Consider the following 15,317-nt stretch of genomic DNA (forward strand, 5'->3'; position numbering starts at 1 on the left):
GAGAAACCCACTGACAAAATATGTTGTAAAACACAGAGAGGGAAAACACTGAGACAGCCACAAATATTCAGAGAGAAAACATATTGGAGACTACTTAAATATACAAATGAAAACCACTGAAGACCATCCCAAAAATATTTAACACATTTATATACCACATAATCAGTACAAACTATAAAAGCGGTTTACAATATAGGGAAAGAAAACTATGAGATTGCGCCAATATGCAAAGAGAAGAAACACCATAGACTGTTCCCAAAACAGGGTGAAAATCACTGGAGGCTATCATAAAAGAAAATACTAGAGACTGTCCCAAAACATGTAGAAAGAAAACAAGCAATGAATTTATACTCCCACTGGTTCTATACAAATTGGGGGTGGCATTCATTTGTTGCAGTAATGGTTGAGTCACTTTCCCAGACAATAGGGTTTTATTCACACAAAATTCACAGTTTAGTATGCATAATCATGTTTTTATGCACACTGCACTGTTTTGGATTACTGTGGCTTTTTTTTTTTTTAATTTATATTTTATTAAGTTCTTTAAACAATTCTACATTGAAAAAAAACAGGCAAATATGCTATAAAAACATAATCAACATATAACAATTATTCCTTCATAATAATCAATTAAGCATATTTAGTCCACATTACGGGAGGTTTTATCAAGTATTAAACATAGGTAAACTGTATTCAACTTTACAGATTTAAGGAGAGAAAAAAACATTTTTTTTTGCAGTTCATTTCTCAACCATTTCTTTATCCACTAAAAATGACTCTAAGTGGAGGGATCTTGGAAGATACATTTATTTTTCTGATGTGTCACAGAACACTTACATGGGTATTTTAAATAGAATGTTGCCCCAAGGGCTAACACTCTAGACTTTAATGTCAGGAATTGTTTATGTCTCAGTTGAGTTGCCCTGGCCACATCAGGAAATATCTGAATCTTTTGACCACAAAAATTATAGTCCTTTTTTTCAAAATATTTTTTTAATACTTGATTCTTATCTCGTTCTCTACAAAATGTCACTAACAAAGAAGACCTCTGTGATATGTCATCTTGAGACGCTTCTAAGAAAGAAGTTAAATTTGGTGAGTGTTGAACAACTTCCATATCCTCTAAGCCCACTTGAGTATTCAATCTCGATTTTGGAATATAATATATTTTTGATATACTGGCCTCATCAATTGAATCAATAGACAATACCTCGCCTAGATATTTTTTCAGTAATTCCATAGCAGATATTAATCTTGTTTCTGGAAAATTCAATAACCTCAAATTGCGAACTCGATTTTGATTCTCAAGATTTTCCAACTGCCTATGGATTACTAATCCGTCTTTTATATAGGAACTATTTACTTCTTTAAGCACATCTATTTGTGTGGTAAAATTTTTACTTTGTTCTTCTAGTTGTAATAAACGATTACTGTGCATCTCCATAACATTTTTAAATTCAGCAGTAGTAATTCTATTTTGTTCAATTGAATTAGTCATTATTTTCTGTAGACTATCTAATGCCATCCAAACATCTCGTAAGGTAATGTTCTCTGGAACAATGGATCCCCCGGCTGCTTCCATCAAGCCTGGGTCCAATTGATCCAAATTTATGTCCAAATCTGATATTACTTTTATAGGATGAATATTACCTTTGTCTAAACTATTCAAAGGCTGAGATGTAATAACAGACTCTTCAAGATTTGGTTGATTTAACTGCTGTGGTCTTTGGACTTCAGGAGATCCTGATGAAAAAGAAATATCAGAGATATTCCTTCGTATTGCTTGACTTACCCCTCTTTCAACATGTCTGTCCATCGGCCCCCTCAGTGAAACTCCAGGCGATGATGTCCTGCCCATATATAAATAATAAAATTTCAAAGAAAATTCTTCAAGAAGGGGCGCGCCCCTTTGGCGCGCGCCGTAACCGCTTGAATTTAAAGGCAAACCAATCCGTCCCCCGACGGTGACATCACGGGGGGCGGAGCCAGGACCAGGAAGTAGGTTTCCCCGATAGCGTTGTTGAAGGGTGACAAAACTCACTCTAGTCCCGACCAAAACCTCTCTCTTGGAGAGGTCTCTCCCAGCAAGTTCCTTCGGTGTAGCGCCGTAACAGCTTGAATTTAAAGGCAAACCAATCCGTCCCCCGACGGTGACATCACGGGGGGCGGAGCCAGGACCAGGAAGTAGGTTTCCCCGATAGCGTTGTTGAAGGGAGACAAAACTCACTCTAGTCCCGACCAAAACCTCTCTCTTGGAGAGGTCTCTCCCAGCAAGTTCCTCCTTTTTTTTTTTTTACTCCCAATGCATTAGCATAGTATTAGCTTACTGCATTGGGAGTTAATTTGTTTTAAAGCATGCATTATGAAACTTGTGTGCTGAATTTCAGTACATAGTTTAAACACACTGCTTAATACACACACCTCTTATTACATCGGCCTCATAGTTTAGTTATTGCAGCTGCGGTCCTGAGGCCGGGAATCATGCACCAAGGCTCCTGGAGCCCTGTATCATGGAGTGTAAATGCGCCCAGGTGTCACCTTTAGTGATCTTCATGTCTCCCTGTCCCCAAATGCTGGCTCCTCAGTCCTAGCCGATCCAAGCTGCGGAAGAATTTTAGCAGGGTCTCTGCATGGCAGCATTGCTACTAATGTTAGCATGATGTTACCTGTACCTCCAGTCTCAGGGCCTCTGCCTAACCTGCCAGCCAGACCTGGCTTGCCCTTGCTGCTAGGACTTCTAACTCCTATTGACCCATCTGCTAATTACCATATTGACTCAAATATTAGACACAATTTTTGGACATTGTGCATGTCCAAAAACTCATATCATCTTACTCTTCTGGCCAAAGCTTTTCCCACCACTGAAGAAGAAGGTGACGTTTCCTCCGGCTAGCTATCTGCTAGGCTCTGCAGGAATGGAGGTGTAATATCGGCCTGGTGGAGCAAGCAGCGACTGCAACAAGGAACCTTGGTATAGCCAATCCCTCCAGGGCCCAAGGCTGAGGCGAGGAGACTTGGTAGAGCCACCAGGGTCCAAGTCAGAAGGTCTGGCCTGACAGTATGTATCTGATCTGGGTGAAAATGAAAGACTGCCATGAAGTGGCCCAGTACAATGAGTGCTGCTGAAAGTACTGGGTTCTATTGCATGGGCTTGAATATAAGGAGACCATCTTATAGTCATGCCAATACAATAGTTCTAGCAAGGAAAGAAATGCCAAAGACTACCCAAAAATGCAGAGAAAGGTTACTTCAGAAACTAAGAATAAAGGGAGAGAAAATACCAAAGACTGTTACAAAAATATAGGGAGAGAAAAAAAATCGAGACTACCTCAAAGATACAGAGGAAGAACTTTGACACCATAGACTGTCCTAAATACAGTGGGAGAAAACACCAGAGACTTCCTTCAATGTACAGAGAAAGAAAATGGAAGACTTCTCCAAAAATATAGGGGAAAAAAACAAACAAAAGACTACTCCAGATACACAGGAAGAGAAAAAAATAGAGACTGCCTCAAAATGCAGGAACTGAAGATAGGTGGGAGGCCTGGCAAATGCAAGACTGGAAGTGATTAGAACTTGGAATAATCCAACACATTGAGAAATGTCTTGAAATACATGAGCAAGAGAATCATTGCTTAGAGAAGGGAGAGACAATGATTAAGACACGATGTGTTTTATTGAATATGTTAGTATGAGACATCTGGCCACTCTATGCAGTCCTTTATTTCCAAGGAATATGTATGGCAAAGAGATGGAATATCCTGGTGTTACTGAGCTTCCCATTCCATCCAGAGTTGAAATTATTGCCTGTGAATACCCCTTAACATTCAGTGGTACCCATGGGTGGTCTGGGCAGGAAATTACCAAGTCATCTTTTTCTACCCTGTTTTTCTTGCATCTGTTCTGTTGTCTGGAAGGGAGAACTCCCACTATGGATATATTTAGTAGGAAGTAAATATATAGCATGCACTCAAAAAAAATGAAGAGCGTTTAAAGGCCTCAGTATTTTGTTTGTGATGGCATTTGGCAAGGTTCATGGAATAGCTGTAAGATATATGTTGAAGTAAAGGGGCCATTTGTAAATGCAGGGATCTTGGAGATGACTTTTACAGAAACAAATTGTGATTATTTTATAAAGAAGAACATTTTTCAGTCACCAGATTCCAGTTATGCAGCTGTGGAAGCCACTTGTGAAACTCCCAGCCATGGCTCCCGAAGAAGCAACTCATGAAACCAGTCATGCTTGGCACTCGGAGAAACAGCTCAATGCGTAAAGCAGTCTCACTCATGGCACCCAGGGAAGCAGCTTGTGAAACAGTCTCTGCCAGGGCACAGAGCCGAAGTAGTATTCTTACTTCCAAGTAGTCAGGGACCATGGGTGAGGTGGGTCTTCATAGTCCATGCAACATCTGGCTCAGTTATTTGAGAAATCGGATGCTCATTTTGTGCTCAATATTCATTTTCTCCAAGGACTGAGGATGAAAAGGAGACATCAAATGTATTAATATACCACAACAAGGGACGTTTTGTTGCAAAACTGAAACACGGTGACATATAACCACCCATTTGCTACCGCCAATGGTTCTCAATCCTGATCTATCTGGCCTTTTTTTTAGGATATCTGTAATATGTATGAGAAAGGCCCTGTATACAGTCGGGCGGATACAGAAAACGGCACGGGAGAGCGGACGAGCACCCAGGCAGGAAAGTTATGCAAATTAGGGCCCGCAGAAAAAGGAGGTGCTAGGAACACTAGCGCATCCCTAGCGCCTCCTTTTTGGACAGAAGCGGCGGCTGTCAGCGGGTTTGACAGCCGACGCTTAATTTTACCGGTGTTGGTTGTCGAACCCGCTGACAGCCACGGGTTTGGAAAACGGACGCCAGCAAAATTGAGCATCCGTCTTCCAATCCGTGGGTAGATTTTTAATTTTTTTTTTTATTTTTGGGGTCTCCGACTTAATATCGCTATGATATTAAGTCGGAGGGAGTACAGAAAAGCAGTTTTTTCTGGTTTTCTGTACACTTTCCCTGTGCCGGCTGAATTAACTTCTGCCTTTGGGCAGGCGTTAATTTCTGAAAGTAAAATGTGCGGCTTCGCTACACGCTTCGCGCTATTACCCCTTACTGTATAAGGGGTAAAAATAGCACGTGGAAAAAGGGCGGCCAAACGAAGGCTAAAGGTGCGCTTGGCCAAGCGCACCATACTGAATCGGCCCGACTGTGGTAACAGCTTAATACTGTGGGATCTGCAATTTCTGCAAAATCATAGCTTGAATAGGACCTTACCAATTAGCAGTGCCCCACACTTATTTTCAGGTCGATACAGTAAGGCCGCCTTAGAAAGAGTGCGGCAGTGCCGGGCGCACCCTCGTTCCCCGCACGCACAGTCCTGCTCACATACCGCTCGATACTCTATTTAAATTGCTTGCAAATGCAAGCCGCGTCTGCGAAGCGTTAGGCGAAGGGTTAGGCCCGCGCAACCCATTTTACTGTATAGGCGCTTAATACAGCGCCTATACAGTATCCTGGGTGCGCTGGTACCTGTCATTTCAACTGACATTTGAAATGACAGGTACCAGGAAGTGGATGGTTCCCCCCCCTCCCGAAGCAAGGCGCAGACGAAAATTAAAACAAAAGTGTAAAAAAAGTAAACTTACTGGCGAGAGCCGGCGGGCGCGCGTTCGAGGCGGGAGCGAGTTCATCGAGGCGGTAGCCGGCGGGCTGTCATCGAGGCGGGAGCTGGCGGGCAGGTGGGCGCACGTTCATCCAGGTGTGGCAGGAGCCGGCGGGCGCGCATTCATCCAGGCGGCGGGAGCCGGCGGGCGGGCACGCGTTCATCCAGGCGGCGGCGAAAGCAGCCTCCAGCAACCCCCGCTGGCAGTGAATGAATGCACGCCTGTGTACGCCCGTGCAATTTCGGCGCTCAAGGCGTGACGTCACGACGTTTGACATCACAGCACGTGACGTCGGCATCCTCTAATGCCCTGCCTTGAGCGCCGAAATTGTACGGGCGTACACAGGCGTGCATTCATTCACTGCCGGCGGGGGTTGCTGGAGGCTGCTTTCGCCGCCGGCTCCCTCCGCCTGGATGAACGCACGCCCGCCCGCTGGCTCCCGCTGCCGCAGCCTGGATGAACACGCGCCTGCCCGCCGGCTCCCACCGCCGCGCCTGAACAAACACGCGCCCACCGGCTCCCACCGCCATCGCCTGGATAAATGCGCTCCCGCCGCCACCTGGATGAACGCGCGCCTGCCGGCTCCCGCCTCGATGACAGCACGCCCGCCCGCCGGCTCCCGCCTCGATGAATGCCCGCCGGATGAACACGCGCCCGCCGGCTCCCACCGCCGCCGCCTGGATAAACGTGCGCCTGCCGGCACCCGCCTCGATGACCGCACGCCCGCCCGCCCGGCGATGGGGGATTCGGAAAGTGACATCCAAGGTATTTATACCCATTTTTAGGTTTTCTTTTGTGGGAAAGTTTGCCATCTACCCTTAACCCTTGACTCTTACGCAGGGGTAGGGGTAGGCGGTAATTTAGCAGGTTAAACGCAGGGCAAAATGGCAGGGTAAAATAGCGATAGTCGTGGTGCGCGTTACTGTATGGGAGGGAATAGCTAATTCGATGGTTTACATCTGATATACATGCCGCGTGCGGAAGGGGTTACCCGGGGATTTAAAGAGGCGGTAAGGATGGGTTAAAGGGGATAGTGTATCGCAGGAAGGGCTAACGCGGCCGGAAAGTGAGTAGAAAGCAAGTTAGGAGCAGGGTAACTGCGGCCGCACTTTACAGTATTGAGCTGTTTGTCTGCTACCCAGCTACAGCTATTTGAAGTTCATCCCACAAGTTAGGTTCTTTGCATGAGATAAATTTACATACTTTGCAGACTCGGTATATGAAAATCTCTGGATTTAAGATGACACCAACCACAGGCAGAGGACTTGGGGCAAGTGGAACCCTCCTTCCCCTCCCCCTGGAAATCGGACATCAACAGGCGTCCCACTGTTTAGGCACCTTCAGAATTTGACACACAAGGCACGTGCCTGGGCCTAAATCCAGTCCTGTGCATATTCACTGCAGCTATCCTGAAAACCAGGCCAGGTAGGTGTGCCGCCAGGTCAGGGTTGAGAAGCTCTGCTTCACAGATCCTGTAACGCAAAGCATGAGGGGTCTGTAACAGGACAGAGGTGCGAGGGACCATTCCTCATAGTTTCTGTAATGGAGAAGCATTTAACTCGCTATGATCTGAGCTCACTGCTGCAACACCTGTGGCTTGCGCCTCCCTCTCTCCCCCCCTTTGTGTGACTGGAAAATGGCTTTATTGTGAGGTGTGACAGGAGCACTGTGCTTCATGGAATCCCCACCCACGAATGCCTCATGGACACCACAGATCCAACCTTTGTAAACTCGTCAAAGGAGATAGCGTTGTCACCGTCCAGATCTGCCTCCTGGATGGCCCTGTCTGTGATGCTTGCCAGCTGCTCATTGGTGACCTGCACGCCAACCATCATCCGTAGCACCTGTGTACCAAACACACAAGAGTTTCATTCCCTTTGATAGTCACCCAGTTCTGTTGGTGCTTTACCTATACTAACACCTTGCAGGCACTCCAATCCGTTTACATTCCCTTCATCCTACACAATCCTGCACTGCCCTGTGCAAATACTTCCTGTCCTCTGGTGTTTGCAACGTTCCTTACCTCTAGAAGTTCGTTCCTGGAAATCTTTCCATCTTTGTCCTGATCATACAGCTGAAAAGCAACTTTACAAAAAAAACAAAAAGCCAAATAAAACTAATTTAAACATCTGGAGAAATGAAGTCATCATCAAAGTTGGTGGTAGGATGTATTCCCCAGGCACTGACTCCCAGGGGAAGAATGAAGGCCCTGGATAAAGAAGCCCTGTAAAAATGGATTTTATGTGCTTTGTCTGCTGTATGAGGTGATTTATTGCATAAAGCATAACCTGATCAAAGCCTATTTACCAGCTTACCAAAAAGCTACTGCTAAGTGAAGAAAAGCAGAAATCTTTTAAATTCAGCTGTTTAACAATATTTGTAGAAATGGGGCGGTTTCCCCCCTCCCTTTTTGCTGAACTCTGATCGGACTGGCTGCATAGGCCTGCAGTCACAGCACCGTTCCCTTTTCTGGTTCTGAGTTAAGGGGACATGCTATTGTCTCTAGAGAGTCTCTGACGGAATGTTACTGAGTGCATGTGTAGTAAAACATGCCAGGATCAGGATCCTGCTGCTGAATGCATCACTTTGATTTCCCCTTGACTTACATTTCAGTTTGCTTTTCCGGCTGTTGATCAATTCCTGCGTACTGAGGTCCTTTGGTTTATCTTCCTCGATAGGGCGAAAATGGGCCAGGATGTGAATGAATGATCGAAAATCCACAGACTCGCTAGCAGGAGAGAAAAGAATAATTGTTAAGTGTCTGCTGAAAAATCCAAAGAAGATGGTGGTGAGAAGACTATGGAAGACCTTGGGCTCAGTCCAGCAAGTTCTGCTGAAGTCCAGTCGTTTTATTACAGTAAATTCCCCACTATAGTAAACATTTCTTTCCCTGAGTTTCTGACTGGAGCAAAAACTTTGTTACAGAGATGGTGTAATCACTTGATAGTACAGGTTAGCTAACCAGGACACACAAGCAGCACTGAAGCCTACCCGTTTGCTTCATATATAAACCTATATAATAACCCAGTAGACATCAGCAGATAAGGACCATTTGGCTCACCCAGGGGCTCAAATAATAAAATGTGAGTAAAAAATGTGTGTTAAATTTTAGCATGCATTCTCCTTTCCTCATGCACTGAAAATCAAAATTCCCAATGCAGTAAGCTAATGCCATGGAAATTACTGCAGAATTTTAAAAAAGTGTGCCAATACAAAAATGTGCACATAGACTAAGTTGTATATAATTCAGGAGACCACACCTTCAAAAGAATATAAACTGGATGGAGTCAGTCCAGAGGGTGACTACTAAAATTGTCAATGGTCTTTCTCTAAAGCATATGGGGACATGTTTGATGTAAAGATGTATAATGTACAGGAAAGATGGGATGAGGGTGATATGATAAACATTTAATAACTCTTAACGTATCAATGCGCAGAAGGTGGGCCTCAACAGAAAGGAGGCTCTGCAATGAGGGGTCATGAGATGAGGATGAAAGGGGGTAGACTCAGGAGTAATCTAAGGAAATAGTTATTTACAGAGAGTGGCAGATGCATGGAATGGCCTCCCCATGGAGATGGTGGAGACGAGGACAGTATGAAATCAAGAAAGCATGAGCCAAGCATATAGAATCATTGAGTGGTGTGGTAGGGATTGTAGAGCTAAGTAGTTGGTGTGGATGGGCAGACCAAATAGGCTATATGGGCTTTTTCTGTCGTCATATTTCTATTTAACTGAAAAGGCACTAGACAGGCATAAAGTGAAAAAAGTGCTCTTGGGCAGGCTCTTAAAGTATCATAATTGTTTATGTTTATTTAATAACTTAATATACTACTTCTCCATATAAAATAATATATTGGAGTGGTTTACAACAAAAGCATCAATCATAAAATTTGCAATATAAAATAATGCAATAAAATACTACAAAACATATTTCAAAACAATCAAACAAATATAATAAAACTGGAAACATAAAAAACAAAAATAAAATACATTATTCCAATACATTAAATAAAACTGACTATTATGCAATGCTTGCTGTATGTACAACTGTCTATCATCACCTCCTTCTCCGATTCATTACATAATGCCCACCATCATGCTGCTGTCATGTAGCTCCTGCCTGACTAACAGTTCTGCCAAGTCTTACGGACCATGAAATGAGACTAATCCAGAGAAGCATGAATGAACACTGTACGGTGAGACAGCTGTGCTAGTCTATGTGCCTTCCCCAAAGAGCTTACATAATAGAAAGTTGCATATACAGCAGTTCTTGGGCTAAGGGTCTCTGGCTTGGGGGTTCCAGACTCAGGTACTCTGATGCTTAGACTGTTCTCTTTTTTTTTTTAGCCTAATGGAAATTGTAAATCCTGGGTAAGATATGGAATAAAAGTTAACTCACATTTCCAGAGCTAGTGTTAATCTATGGTGCTATACCAGCATGATCCCAGACCTGGGGTGATCTGCTGTGTAGGTCACCCTGGACCTGGGTCGAAAACCCTTGCAGGCAAAAATTCCAGGTCCATGGACCACTGGGACACAGCAGTATAGATTAACATCAGCCCCAGAAATGTGAGTCAATCTTTATTTCATCTTTGACCAAGAAATGAAATTTCAAATATTAAAAAAGATTGTGCAATCACCTTCAGGATCTTTAATGACCCTCCCTGCATTGGGGAGTAATAATACCCAACGCCTTCATTAACATGGGATTTGCATGAAAGTGCACTAATTTCAGTGCACATTTTTCATCCTGTTTGTGCGTACGCTTTCTGAGCGCTAAAGCACAAGAATGCATGTTCCATCTAATGTACCTTGTTACATCAGCCTCCCAGCCTGTTCGGTTGCCCCGCCTACACTGTTTGCTAAGGAGATCTCCCAGGTGCCAGTTATCCAAGTTTGACTGACTGCACAAGGTCAATCTGTATCCTTTTTTGCTATTAGCCAGGGAGTGTAGCCATTCCCTTCTCCCTTCCCCTTCAATTACACCTGAGAGGATTCTTAGGTGTCACCTACACACCTTGATCTAAATATGAAAATAACATAATTCAAACTTGCTTTGGAGAAGGGTTAGCAATGCCGCTGCATTAGGGCTTAATCTGTAGGCAAAAAGGAAGTGGAACTGTGGAATGGGGAGAGTGGGAGCAGGGTCAGCTGTGACCCTGTATGACCAGGGCTGGAGTGAGCTTGCTTCCAAATGCACTCTCACACACATGCAGGCACAGTGGTGGATTCCCGAGGAAGACCGGCCCGGGGATTCGCCACCCAGGACGCATCACGTGGTCTGCCGAGCGCGGCTCTGTCACAGCCATGCACGGCAGACCGGTGACTGGAGCGACCGGCCCATGATTCCCCGATAGGCCAATCCGCCCCTGTGCAGGCATACCCAATAGGAACAGAAGCAGTGAGACTGAGGGGCATTCATCCTCAAGGCCTCCTCAGTTATGCCAGAAATAATCGAGGCCAGGTGGCTCCTGTTTCAGGATAAGCTGCTCTGCTTCCCCTGGGGACTGGGGGCCAGAAATGATCCCTGACACCACCAGCTCTACAGTATCTGCTTCTGCAGGGGAACCAGAACTAATTTCCTGGAGTTGCCAGGAAAAAAGGTAGTAGAAGGCTATTCTGGGTTGTTCTGCCAGAAATTAAGCCTTGGGTAACAGCCCAAAAAGAGGTTGAATAATGACTGCTGCTCATAAGTTTCAAACTCGTGCTAATAAAACCTCTTTTGCATTTAGCTCTGCAGTGTCTGCGCCCCTTTCCCTCCTGTTCTGTGGGGTACAGGAGAAGAAGGGGCTGGCTTGGGGAGCAGAGTGCTCTGTTTGCTGCAGGCTAACCTCTCCTTTCCCCTGCAGGCTTGAAGGGGAGGGCTGAAAATAAGTGGTGGAACTGCATTCCAGGCCGTTTCCCCACAAATTAAGCCCTGCTCTGCAATACCTGTTCAAAGCCGCATCATTACATTTCTGTGGTTCCCAACCCAGATACAGAGAACTGAAATTATTTGCTAGGAGAAGGTCTTGATAACTGGGTATCTTCTTAATTACACCAGCCTGAAATTTCTGGGGTACTTAGGAATTACGCTTCTTAGATCAGTATCTGCGGCATCCCTCTTTTGCATCTTACTGTCGCCGTGCTCCTGCACGCTTGTACTACAAAGTTCAGGCTGACCTGTTCTCAAAGAATGCATCGATGATCCTGTCACACAAAGGGTTAACAGCCAGCTCTCCAATGCAGAGAAAATTCTTTTTGCTGGAAAGAAGGATAGGCTTGTTAGGAATAATCTGATTTTTCAAATATGAGGAACATGCCTACACTGAGTTGGCAAATAAGGTTGTTATGCAGGTAAATCCATGTGCATACATTTGGGTGAAGTAAAACAGGAGTGCAAAATTGACATGCAGCCAACCAAGATCCACCCCCTCACTCATTGTCTCCCTGTCCCTCTTTCCCCCACCCTCATTCCTTCCCTCTCTTCCCCTGCTCCCACCCCTTCTCTCTCTTCCTTTCCCCCACTCCCACCGTCCATTCCCCAGGATTCTTCTCGCCCATCCTGATCAACAGTAGGTGGAGGAGCGTGTTGGTGCCTCGGGCCGCCTCCTTTACCACTTGGCCCGACTGCTGTATTCAACCGCAGCAATTGTCTTGAGCTGTCGAGGTGGAGGATGCGGTCAATGCACCACCGCTGTCTTCCTCCTCCTGCTGCTGCCTGCCTGCCTGACTCAGGCCCAGACTTTGGTTGGGTCATGGCCCCTACAGCCCTCCCCATTCTGATGCTTATGCTGTGCATTAGCAGCATGCTATCTATATATGAAAATGCAAAGTTTGTGTGTACATCCAAATACCTGCTCCTACCATGGCTCATTGTGTGCTGACAAGTTTTTGACCATTATGAAAGTAGTTGCCTAGTTTTAGGTGACTGAAAATCTACTTACTCATATATGGCTTACTTATGGGAGTTAACTCTATTTTTACCTGTGTAACAAATGATCAAATCGTTGAAAATCTACCCTCATATTTACATTCAGATGAAGCTTCAGATGTTTAGCACTATATGTATTAAAAATATGTCCTGTTTTGTATGTGCTTGGAGCTAGTTACCTAAAACCCTGCTTAGGTGCACAATTGCTTATCTTTGAAAATTTACCCCACTATCTGGGGGCATGAACACTCAGCCCATCGGGCAGGCTGATGAGGCTACTTAATAGCCAGAATCCAGAGTGCTAGGGTTCGATTCTCATTCATCAAAGCATAATGCTGACAGAAGATGTGTTATTCATACATTATCAGAAGAGGAGAAAGCCCGAGCCCAGGGCAGAGCTGCAGATTTGGGGAAAGGGAGCAAGGGCATTGAAAGGGGAGGGGGGTGCAGTTTACTGAAACCAAGCATTGTAGTGCATTTCCCTCAGATACACCTTACCTAAGATAGCCCTTGTCCTCTTTGTCCAGTGCTCTGAAGCGATGGTGCAAACGGACAATGTTAGCCTGAGAAACTGAGTACAAGAGAAGCATTTAATCATTAACCCTGCGGGGGGAGAAAGTAGATAATGCTGGGAGCTTAATGATACCTTAATTGAAGGTAAAAGTTCAGGTTTTAATGTTTCACTGAAGCAAAATCAAGATGAAAGGCGAGCACCAGATCCTGTTTACCACAAGGTAAGAATGGCTCATCACAGAGAGGACTGCCACAAGGTCTTCCACTCGAATCACTTTTGAACTATTCATCCAATTGCATTCAAATTTCCACAGATAATAGGGCTTCCCAAACCTGTCCCGGAGACCCCCAGGTTTTCAGGACAGTCACATTGAATGAGCATGAAGTAAATCTGCAGTATGTGCAAATTTGCCTTGTGCGTGTTCATTGTGGATAACCTGAAAACCCGACTGGCAGCAGGGTCCCCAGGTCAGGTTTGGGAAGCCCTGTAAAAGTAGAGCCACCGACCAGTGACCTCTGGCTCATGCTTTCTATGTGCCCCTGATGTCCCTTCTTTTGGAAAACAAGTCAGGTCAGTAGAGATCACAGCACATTGTGACATCATTGTGCTGTCCTGCTACTGGCTGACCCAGTATTTTTAAAATTGCCTCGCTATTGGCTAGTGCCTCTGGTCCTCAGCCGACTCCAGCTCAGACATCATGAAATGCCCACATATCTTGTTTTCAGTATTTCGTTTATCATTGCTGGAAGTGCATTTCATATTTCTTTGCCTCAGGCACCCTCCTTTATCCACTTCCAGGCTGACCTGACCCACTATTTGTAATATGACGTCTAGCATGCTAATTCGCGATTATTTTTTTTTTCCATTTCATTTATTTATTGCTTCTGTAAAAACAAGTCGCCATTCACAGCAAAGTTATAGATTTAGCAGCACATACAAACACAATCTAAAACCTCACCAGCTGCAAGGCTGCAGAAAAAGGAAGGGGAGTTTTTAATGCAAAGTCTCCAATCCTGCAATAACGAGGAAGAAACTGACAATGTTAACAGCTGACAAGAGCTGGGCAAAGCCAAGCCTGAGGAATTTCATCAATGGCTGCTGTGTGCTAAACTTTGCTAGTCTGCTGGCACCCCACAGCAGCTCTCGGATAACAAGGCCAGATGGAGCTGCCTTGCCAGATTTCGTTGCTTTGGGGCTGTCCAGCGCTGACAAAGGGAAAGTTTTGGTAAGATTTGCTGGACGTGTGCCGGGGCGCAGCAGTGCCTTACCCCGAGGGACTGCGAGCAAACGCGCCAGATGTTTGCGAGCCGCCCCCTTCAGGCAGCTGGGGAAGGTCTCTCCCAGATGTTAGGTGTCGACTCTCCGCTTGCCTCCTACCCGTCCCCAGCTTTACTTAAACATAGAACTAGGCTTCCTTCCCCAGTTTCCAGCTGCAGAAGGCGTACTCACAGCCTGTCTCTCTTCTGATGGCTTCCATGTCCGGGATTTTGGAGAGGTGGTGGGAGCTCTGAGACCCCATGCCGTGCTCTCCCGCTGCCCTGGTCTGGATGGCGCCCAGGTCCGGCTCCGCGCGCCCTGTCGCACCCTCTCAACTCTCGGGACTGGGATTAAACCTTCCTCCAGCCCTGGGATCCGTGGCTGACTGACAGCCGGGGCACACCAATCTGGGAGCCTGGGGGCAGGACTTTGTGTGCTCTTTTAAGGTAGCTCTGTTTTATCACTGGAAGGAAGGAGAAGGAGAGCTGCCGACTGGTTTAGCTTGTGAATGATCCCCGAGCGAAGAGTTGAGGCGTACGAGAGGAGTCGTGCCGGCTCTGTGCATGCTTGACCACCCACAAGAGCGGACATTTGTTTTGAGTTTCGCACCCCTAATCGTTTTGAAAGAGTAGATCCGACGGTGACAGCTGTTCCCAGGAAGGAGGGAGGGAGGTGGCAGAGAACTGCAGTCTGTAATCGGGGCCACGAGGAGGACGGTCCGGATTGCACGGGGATTCTTAGCCACTCCCAATCTGCACCCCCCCCCCCCCCCTGTCACTGCTCAGAGCATAGGAGCCAATTTTTCAAAATGATTGGGGGTGCTAAACTCAACCCAAATCACCCCTTCCTGGATACAGTGAAGGAGCTTGCTCGATCTTGGGGGAGTGCTGAAGCACCCAGTGCACCCACAGAGCTGGCACCTATGGATCAGAGTTCTCTTTACGAGTGGGAACATCA

General features: G+C 45.8%; 1 protein-coding gene across 1 annotated transcript; it reads right to left on the reverse strand.

Moving 5' to 3' along the window:
- Positions 1-3,657: 3,657 nt before the first annotated feature.
- LOC115073044 (calcineurin B homologous protein 2-like) lies at positions 3,658-14,751 on the reverse strand. Its single transcript, XM_029571179.1, has 7 exons — positions 14,553-14,751; positions 13,088-13,160; positions 11,839-11,919; positions 8,282-8,403; positions 7,699-7,760; positions 7,397-7,519; positions 3,658-4,472 (listed from the first exon to the last, which is right to left on the reverse strand). The coding sequence occupies exons 1-7, from the start codon at positions 14,620-14,622 to the stop codon at positions 4,419-4,421; spliced, it is 585 nt and encodes a 194-aa protein (XP_029427039.1). The 5' UTR covers positions 14,623-14,751; the 3' UTR covers positions 3,658-4,418.
- Between the last annotated feature and the right edge of the window lie 566 nt (positions 14,752-15,317).

This window comes from Rhinatrema bivittatum, chromosome 11 (assembly GCF_901001135.1).
Source record: "Rhinatrema bivittatum chromosome 11, aRhiBiv1.1, whole genome shotgun sequence".
NCBI classification, from domain to species: Eukaryota; Metazoa; Chordata; class Amphibia; order Gymnophiona; family Rhinatrematidae; genus Rhinatrema; species Rhinatrema bivittatum.

Coding starts and splice junctions, on each gene's coding strand:
- LOC115073044 (XM_029571179.1), bottom strand. CDS start 14,622: ATGGGGTCTCAGAGCTCCCACCACCTCTCCAAAATCCCGGACATGGAA. Junction 11,920..13,087: donor GAGGACAAGGGCTATCTTAG/GTAAGGTGTATC, acceptor CCTTCTTTCCAG/CAAAAAGAATTTTCTCTGCA. Junction 8,404..11,838: donor GATGCATTCTTTGAGAACAG/GTCAGCCTGAAC, acceptor CTCTCCTGCTAG/CGAGTCTGTGGATTTTCGAT.